Source organism: Aegilops tauschii, chromosome 2 (assembly GCF_002575655.3).
Source record: "Aegilops tauschii subsp. strangulata cultivar AL8/78 chromosome 2, Aet v6.0, whole genome shotgun sequence".
Lineage (NCBI taxonomy): Eukaryota > Viridiplantae > Streptophyta > Magnoliopsida > Poales > Poaceae > Aegilops > Aegilops tauschii.
In genome coordinates this window covers 495,623,701-495,633,603 of record NC_053036.3, presented here as the reverse complement: position 1 = coordinate 495,633,603, position 9,903 = coordinate 495,623,701, and the positions used below count along the sequence as shown (strand labels likewise).

The 9,903-nt window shown below is 42.1% G+C and overlaps 1 protein-coding gene across 1 annotated transcript; it reads left to right on the top strand.

Moving 5' to 3' along the window:
• The first annotated feature begins 6,893 nt into the window (after positions 1–6,893).
• Positions 6,894–9,040, top strand: LOC109786225 (uncharacterized membrane protein At1g16860). Its single transcript, XM_020344809.4, has 4 exons — positions 6,894–7,339; positions 7,928–8,083; positions 8,469–8,680; positions 8,776–9,040. The coding sequence occupies exons 1-4, from the start codon at positions 6,956–6,958 to the stop codon at positions 8,972–8,974; spliced, it is 951 nt and encodes a 316-aa protein (XP_020200398.1). The 5' UTR covers positions 6,894–6,955; the 3' UTR covers positions 8,975–9,040.
• The last annotated feature ends 863 nt before the right edge of the window (positions 9,041–9,903 follow it).

Here is a 9,903-nt window from a genome sequence, read left to right as displayed (position 1 = left end):
CTTCTCGCCACGACCCCAGCCGCCAACATTAATGAACAGACGAGGCCCACCCAGGCCCATTGTCCCTACAGGGCCGCTTGCGATAGATCTGAAACCCGTAGGGGGCAGGCTTGCCGGAAGACGCCTCGGAATCCATGGCCGGTTAAAGCTAGCCTTTGGACGGCATAGGGCGGGCGTGTCGACGAGCGCCACCTCGCTGTCGGAGGCGCCGCCACGCCGAGGAAGACCGTCGCGGGCCAAAGCCCAGATTACGCGCCATGAAGCGGCCCGCTGGCGCTGACGCCGCAAGGGTTTTGCCTGGCGACGCCCTCCGGCGACAGCGATGAGGGAAGGGCAGTGGGGGGCACTAGCTATGGGATCTGTGCGCCCCGATGCTGCTCAGTGAGCAGGACGAGAGCGATCGCCAAAAAACTGGCCTTGTTCCATGGAGCTAGGGTCCAAAATAGGAATTAAAAAGTGTTTACACGGCTCTACTGCTCGGGATAACCATGTTTCATCAAATTTTGGTCCTTGGTAATTAGAGATCTGGAATGGGAGTTGAAGGATGAGTGATTAAAAGGTCCCCTGACTACTTAAAAGAAACGAGAGTTTAAAGTGGGAAGTGCAACTGGGGTTAAGGGAGCCAGCTCCCACCAATTTTTTCCATGGGACGCTTGTTAAATAGAGTGTGAGTAAAAATTCATTTCCCACGTCTAATCCCTTCACAAACTCCCGGTGGTAATCCAATTCGGTGTCTTCGGTGTTGCTGGTGCAGGACCTCTCGTTTGGTGTCCCTTGAGTTTGCTTCTCTGATGTCTTTTGGCCTCAACAGACTCCCCATTGTTGGTGTCTCCTTACGGCCATGTTCGGTTAATCCCCTTGCCACAGGGATTGAAGGGGATTGGGGAGGTTTGAGAAGGATTTTGACTCACAAGGGATTTGATCCCCATCAATCCCTGCCAATCCTCTTCAAAATCTCTGTCAACCGAACAAGGCATGCATGTGCTCATGACATAACCAGTGCTGTATTACCCAATCCCTACATGGTTGAATTCTTTGCATTGTGTTGTAACTTATACTTGGAGCTTTTTTTGTGTTTTTTGGGGTTGCTTGCTTCGGCAAGATATTTTGCCACTAGTGTTGTATGGTTTTCGACCTAGTTTCCCACATAAAGTAAATCATGGCTTTTGACCCGGTTTCCCACATAAACCGACTCATTCTTTTGAATTGAGATCAATATACAAGTGGAGATTCCTCCTCCTGCCCCCCCCCCCCAACACACACACAAACAAAATATAAATGATATAAAACCTGTAGTATTTCTTGACATGCTCTGAGGTGTGCCCGGGTGAAAGTAAGCCGCAAGAGTGAAGGCAAAGACAAAGCTAAATGGGCCAACCAATAGCGATGCCCATTAGCATATACAATATGCCACACCCCCCCCCCCCCCCCCCCCCCCGCGCGTAATTTTTCTATACCTTTAAAGAAGAACAATAACAAAACAGTATTCACTTTAATAAATTGTACATAAAATGATTTTATTAACAGATAAATGAAAATCATTTCATTTTGAGTATTCTTCACACAATTTGTGAGATTTTGTTTGTGCATACTAAATTTTATGTAAAACAACAATCCTTACAAAAAAAAAGAATTGTGTAAAAATACATCGTGTTATATGTAAAACTTGTTTAATATTGACTTTAAATTCCCGTGCATTTCAAAGCAAATGTTCATGTAATAAGAAATCACGTATCTCATAATAGACATCCATGTAGTTTAAAACAAAATCTTCATATATATGGAAATAAAGGTCCGCTTACTTTAAGAAAATGTTCATATATTTTCCATGAAAGTAATAACAATGAAAAACAAAATTTCATACACAAAGTGCTAAAACTTGAAACAAAACATAAAATATAAAAAGAGTAATTTTAAAAGAAATAGGTAAATAAGTATATAAATAAAATAACATGGGAAAGGAAACACTAGTAGTGATTTAAAAAACAAGAAAATCTGAATAACTGGGCAAGCCCATCTACTAGTAAGTAATTGGGCCTGGTTGGTAGGCGTGATGTCTTTTTAATATGGTAAGCCCATGAGCCTATAATCATAAGTGGCAACCACATTAATAATATTCCTATATTCTGCAACTAAACGCCCACGCCAACCTATATGGGTTGGAAGTGGGGTGGCCATTTACGTCTCCTTTTTCTATTTTAGATTTTCTAGAAAAAATCTGAAGAGATGTTTTAAAATATCGTTAGAGCGATTTTAGATATTTTGAGAAGTATTATGGAAAATGCAAAAAAATAAAAATGTTCAATACACCTCTGCTAGGAAATACTTATCAGAGTAATGGATGTATCTAGACGTATTTTAGTTCTGAATACATTCATTTTTATCCATTTCCGCGATAAGTAATTGCAAACGGAGGGAGTATGCTTTTGTAAAATGAAATATTCATAATATATTAAAAATATTAAATGTATAAATGTTCAGCATGAATCGGGAATGTGTTCATCTATATTTAATATTTTTTACATAGTTTATATAAAAAGGAAAAAACAAATGAAAAATAGGAGGAAAACCGCAAAACCCCCCAAAAATCAGTTAAACATAAGAACATAAAAATAAAAGGCAACTAAAAATGAAATAAAGGCCCAGAAAATTCAAAATAAAAAAAATCAAAGAAAAAGAAAAGATAATTGAAAACAAGAAAAATGAAAAAATAAAATAATAAATGTCAACTGAATGGCGGTGGTTGAGCAATACCTAGCACAACACCAAATTGGGCCAGTCCACATGAAGCATTCTCCCTCTTTGTATCCAATGACTCATGCAACTTTGTCTAAAAAAACTTATGCGACGAACTGCCGAGCAAATGACTTATGCCTCATATATGGGCTCTTTTTCGCTGCCACGAGAGATAAACTTAGTCCCCTTGCCTTTGGATGTCATGTTGGCACTAAGAGATTGGGGGGGGGGGGGAGGGGAGGTGTCGGATCTTCAAAAGTTTTGTATTTTTCATCAACATGTAGTGGATCGTAGTTTTGTGTGAATAAAATGCTCTCGTTCTTTTTAGCGTTGGCATGAAGCAAGAAGGGTATGTGTCCTTGCCGATCGATTATTCAGATATGATGAGTTTATGTTATTGTGTCAAACTGTTTTTTGTTGGTTTGATTATATGTGGAACTGACATCTTTCCTCGACACCATGGTGACGATCTTGTGATTCAACGAGTTCTAGGGGGAGGGGTCATCCCAGATCCAAGTATGTTCATCATTCAAGGCTTCTTGTCTTTTTGAATGGGTGACTCAAGGGACTATCAAAAACTTTTGTTGGCAATCAAGCTCATGTAGGTGAAAGAGTGATGGTTAAAATCATTACTCCTGTCTAATTGCATCCTCTTTACCAAAGTCTTGGGAGTATTTTGTCTTACAAAGATTGATACCACGTAGAAGATATTTCTAAGAGATATCACTATAACTCTTAGTTGAAGGAGTTACTTTGTATTTTATTTGATCTTTAATCCAAAATAGTGTACATGTAATGGCTACGAGTATGAATGAAATTAGAAAGTGTTTCTAAAAAACATGTGCAACAAAAATGTTCACTTAACTTACTAAACATATTTGTCAAATAAAGTAGTAAACATATGTGATGTGAACAAAGATGAGAAATACACCATTCATATAAAATTTATCTATCTAGAAAAAATACATAGATTCATTGAAAAGAAATACCACAAACACATTTCATAAGAAGGGCAACAAACATTAAAAAGAGGTGAGGAAAATAAAATAGGATAAAATGAAAATGGAAAGAAAAGAAATATATAATACAAAGAAGTAAATGAATCATGTATGAAGACTAGAAAAGAATATGAATAAAAAAATAGGAAAAAGAAAAGATAGAAAATAAAAGAGAAAAAATGGAAAATTAGAAAATTTATTGATTCTAGCTTTTTTTAACACAGTACAGTCGAAGTCGCTCACATACACTCACTTGATTCTAGCTTTTGAGGAACAATCGCACAATCCGGCTATAACCTTCATGACCCAAATTAAGATTGTTAGTTTTTTTACCATATATCTTTGTGAATACTTATTGTGCCACTTTCCCATTTTATTTTTTTCTTGCAAAATAAAATGAAATCTAAATGAAAGAAAAAAAGTCTAAAGGCCTACTCTAATCGACGGTATGTAGGTGAAATGTTACTTCCTTTAATTTAAGATGATAATTCATTCACATGAAATTAAGACAAACAAAATTAGATTTTAGAAAAATCCATATCTCTTCTATCCATCCTCGAGGCTAGTCAAAAAGAACCTAATAAGATAGACATGTTTGAATTTTAGAAAATAAACCACCTACTTTTCCACCCCTAGGTTTTGGTTACACTTGGCCATGTTGGGCGCATGGTTACAATGCAAGGGCATGTTTGGTTCATATACGGAATTTGTTAGCATCTGCCATAATTATTTGCCACATATGTCTAAGGTGAGACAATCAAAATTGGTGTCACTCTTTGCAACACCCGAGATGATCTTATCATAATTTTTCGATTCAATGACATTTAGGGTCCGATTTGTATGAAAGAAATCTTGCCATAAGTGTGGCTGCAAAGGCAAACTCAGTTAAACTTGTCTAACTTGTGGCCTGACAAAGTGTGGCACACTTGGGGAGGCGATCTGGATCCTGGCCAGGCCAATATTTATACAATAATTTTTTTGCGAGAAACTTCCAATCTGTTCATATTCAATCATGGCAGCACAAAGAATATCAGAAATAAGAAAAATTACAACGAGGTCCATGGACCATGTAGCGACGACTACAAGCACTAGAGCGAGCTGAAAGCGCGCCGCCGTCATCGCCCTCCCTCGTCGAAGCCAAACAAACCTTCTGTAGTAGACAGTCGGGAAGTCGTCGTGCTAAGGCCCCATAGGACTAGCGCACTAGAGCAACAACCATTCTCGAAATAGGCTTTCGCCCCGCTTTATAAATAAAGCAACAAACCAGCAAGCTGCAGATCGGAAGGATCAAACCTGAAAACACCCAAACAAAGACGAACGAAGACCGGATCCAAATGGATCCAGCGAAGACCAGCACCGACTGAATCCCACGAGATCCGGCGGAGACACACCTCCACACGCCCTCCGACGAAGCTAAACACACCATCGGAACGGAGATAAAATGTGGGAGACATTATTCCTACTAAGGGACACGCGCTGCGACACAACCCCAACCAAGACGCCAAACCTAACAATAACGAGAACGGGTCCCTCCCGCCGGCGGGGGCCGAGGTCCTCCGCACCTACATGACCCAAAGGCCATCGAATATGTGGTGGACCGATGGCGGCACCGACGGGAGGAGGAGGAAGATCTTTTCTTGTGGAGGAGGAAAGAGAAAGCGTATGCACATATACAAAAGCATTTTTAGAGATACTAATATGACGTTTTAAGAACAGAAAACAAATTGTGTTTTAATGGTTTAGGCCCTCCCAAACATTGGTGCAACGATAATTTGCCACACCTCCTTGTCATACAGTCTTCCTTGGCTCCATCCCTGCATGTAAACCTTATCAAATTTTGTACTCCCTCCGTCCGCAAATACTAGTCGGAGAAATAATTTATTCGACAAGTATTTCCGGACGAAAGAAGTATTGACTACGTTCAGATTTATTGGGATCCTTCATATTTTTGGCCAAACTATCAACATAGCTAACAAAATATGGGATATGTTACAGAAAGTATGACATTGGATTTGTATTCAAAAGAGTCATTCGAGGATATAACTTTTGTGACATACTGCCTCCGTCCAGAATTGCTTGTCGCAGGAGTTTCTGCGACAAATAATTCTGGATGGAAAGAGTACAATTCATATTTATAGCTAAAATTTATACAATTAAAATAGAAGGGGCCAATAAATCTGGACGAAAGGAATACAACCCATCTCCAGGTCTTTCCAAGGCTCGCGTGATTCCGTCCATTTTATAATAAAAAAGCATATCGTATACTGTAAAGTACGGTCTGTGAGAGTACAGGAGTATACTACTCTACTGTAGCGTTGACCGCTGGTACGGCGTATAGTGTACTGGTACAATAGATCAGAGATTCAGAATATGCAGCAGAGCAGATCACCGTAGCAATACGCCTACGGCTGCTGCATGTTGCTGCGGTGTGTGTCTCTTCTGTCGCCGTCTGCCTAGGGACAAGCGTGAATTAAAAACTCGAAAGAATCAGAAAGATTAGACCTGTGACTTCAAGGGCCCATCGGTCGGAGTTGGACGGAGTTAAATAATGAGCTCACGAAAAGCTGTGACAGTTCCTTAATTCCTCTGCTTAGCCCCTCCCACGTCATCAACCGCTGGCAATTAGTACAATACCATATATGCTGAGAGCGATTATCCTAGATATATGTATACGTGACCACAGGCTTCTGCTTCTGGATTTCGCAAAAATAAAAAAGGCTTCTGCTTCTGGGCCCACGCGTCAGAGAGCTGATATGCCTGTATCATCGCATTGTGGCAGCGTACGGTGCCAACTGCTTCACTGTCAGTCACTCAGTCCAGTGAGCACACTCATGTGACTAGTGAGCACGCCAAGTCTGATAGCGTGGTCTCAGTTCTGTAGCCACACTGCACCGCACTACACCCTTCGCTGACATAGCGGCCGAGCAATATTCGGGCCCACACGTCATCTTCTAGTCCTATACCATCACCCCATGGCCCGTCTCTAATGTACCGCATGTACCGATGACTGGTAGGTGGGACTGAGGTGTGCGTGTCCCCACCTGTCATCGTAAAGATGCGCGCCGCGCTGGTTCCTCTTTTCCTTAAACCGCACGCCAGAACCAGGGCCAAGCCCACCACCGGGGAAAGAGCAGGGGACGGAAAGGTCAAAAGGCAGGGAGCAAAACAGTGACCACAGTAGGAGCACGCAGCCAACGGAGGGAGCCGAGCGGCTGACAGATATGCTTCCGGGAGGGGAAGACGGCAAGCGGCGCGGCGCCACCGCCGACGCCGAGGCCGGCGCGAACGCGGCCGCCCTGAACGACCTCTGCGCCACCGCCGGGGACGCGGGGCGCCCCGTGCCCGCGCCGTTCCCGAGGCCGGCGGCCTTGGCGGTCGCGGCGCTGCTCGCGGTGGGGATCGGGCTCGGCGTCCTCGTCCTCGCCGTCGTGCGCAGCCCCGTGCTGCTCGTGCTCGCGCTGGTGCTCTCGGCGGCCGTGTCCGCGTTCCTCCTGTGGAATGCCGCGGCCGCGGCTTCCGGCCGCGTGCTGCGGCGGTTCGTCGACGGGCTCCCGGCCTCCAGCCTCCGCGCCGCCGCCGACGGCCAGCTCGTCAAGATTACCGGCGTACGTTTTGCGATTGCTTATGCATTTTACCTGTTCTCGATCGCAATTGCAATGAAATTGATCTAACAAGTCCAACAAGTGTTCTGTTCTCAAGTCTCGTGCCTGCCGAAATTGAGCCGCCATTTGGTGGGGCAGTAAATTCAGTCGCATTTTGTATGGAGTATACTAAGTGTATCGATTTCTAAGATAAGATATGTGAAGTATAATGCGCGCGACGTGTAGCCTTTCCGCATCTTGTGGCAATCCCACTCATGTGCCGTGTAGTATAGGTGCATCAATCTTTTGGATGGGTGTATGCTCGTTGACCTTATCTTGAAAGTTAGTTCTCTCAGATTAGATTGCTGTGAATAGAAGCTTCGCTGGCTGGATATTATAATCTTGCAAGGGGAAAAGAGCTGCCTACTTTATTTGCCAAGCTTACATAAGTAACTTCTATGTAAAGACTAAAGGCTAATGATCGTTCCTTTTGGTTTCTCGGCTTGCCGATTCATTGCTGTGGTACAAGCATTGTTTTCCTTGTGCATTTACCATGTGAGTAGAATGGTGTGCTAATCTCATATATGTTGTAATGTTCCTTCTTTTGTGCAGCTGGTTTCATGTGGTGATATTTCGTTGATTTCTTCATATGAGAAGGTGGAGAACTGTGTATACACATCTACGCTGCTAAGAAAATGTGGTAGATGGGGTTCTGAGGTGGCAAATCCTAAAAATAATTGCTCCAGGTGGAAATTGACACATGCTGAGGTAAGAATGCTCTGCGGTTATCTACATCTAATTTGCAGAGATTATTTATCCTTGTATGTACCACACACATACTTCATTCATCTTGCACCTATCTCATCGCAATTTTGCTTCTTTTCTGTAATGATTATGTATTCTGCTTATCGTGCCTTAAGCTAGTCTACGCACCACAACTGTGTTACAAACATACTATCAGTCTATGCACCAAGGGTATTCCCTATTATTTTAGCTCCTTTTCCAGAATAATTGGTAAGCAACAAAATGCACCAAGGGTCAACCTTTGTAACTTTATAGTGCTTCTGCCGTTATTGTCGGTTTGTAGTACCTAGTGAGATACTACAGACATATGCTATTTTTTCTCATTTGAACATTTTGTGGAGTTCGGCAGAGGTTTGCTGCTGATTTCTACATAACAGATGCAAAATCAGGTAAAAGAGCCTTGGTGAAAGCTGGGTACCACACGAAAGTTGTTCCATTGATCGATGAAAATGTTTTGGTTACAACAAGCAGAAGTACCGATCTATCTTCAACCTTGAAATGTTGGCTACAAGAAAGAAATCTTTCTTCTGAAGAAGCTCAGCTTATCCGTCTTGAGGAAGGGTAATCAAATTTGTCCTGAATATCCACACCTTTTGTTTGTTTGTATCTTTGTAGATCGAGCCATCGAAAACTTACATGATTGCACAAACTTGTAGATATATCACGGAAGGAATGAAGTTGAGTGTGATCGGAATTTTGAGCAAGAAGAATGGAGATTTCATGATATTTCCTCCCCGTGAACCTATATCTACAGGTTGTGTGTTGCTGTCATTTCTCCTTCCAGCTTACTTTGATGGAATAGTTCTGAGACTAGTAGACAAGAGTTATTTTATGCCACATTCTGGAATTTCATGAAATATTATGACAATTCATGAGATGTAACAGCTAACATTTTTAATCCAATACCCTTTTCCCCTGAAATTGTCTTCTGTACTGTACCACAAACTTTGCTTGAGGGCTCACACGGCTCGTTTTAGGTAACCCTATACATTAGAATGTGCTCCCTCCGTCCCAAAATATAAGATCATTTTTGACACTACTCGTTGTGACAATGTGACGTCTCCTATCCGGCAACAGATCATGTTGTCTTATTTCATTCGCTGTTTCAGTGGTTCCCGCCTTATCGGCCTGTTGCTATAGTGTCACCATTTTGTTTTGTTTCTCCCTTGGTAGTGTGGCCAAAACTGTAAATTTATATGCAGTGTGCTGTACTATCACCATTTTGTTTTGTTTGTCCCTTGGTAGTTTGGCCAATACTGTAAAATTATTTGCAGTGTGCCTCACAGAAACCTTCATAGTTTGGCTGTCGGACCACTGGAGAAAATACCTGTGCCTGTACTTTACCCGTCTTAACTAATTAAAGTTTGAAGATGTGATGCTCTTTATAACAGAATTTGTATGTTGCTTTTGTTGTAGAAGAATTAGAATTTCATATTTTATTTTCAGATCGGGCATTATGAGCTCAGAACCTGTGCAAAGATCATGCAGTCCCCATCTAGGATCCAATCATATTTTCAGGCTTTCCGAAACATTTGTTTCTGGAAGCCAGCATTGTCAACCATATAACACATTTTATTGGATGATTAAATCTTCCTTCCTTTGCTGGGCTGTTGTCATTCTGCATAGCTTTCAAGCGCCCTCAATGGCTTTAGTAAATCAACACAAGCCACCTTCAGGACACTTCAGTTCTAACTGAACGAACCCCAGCCACAATTCAACCAGAACTTAAAAGCTGTGGATCACAGATGAGGACGTTTACAGTGTACTGTAGTACTGTAGAAGGA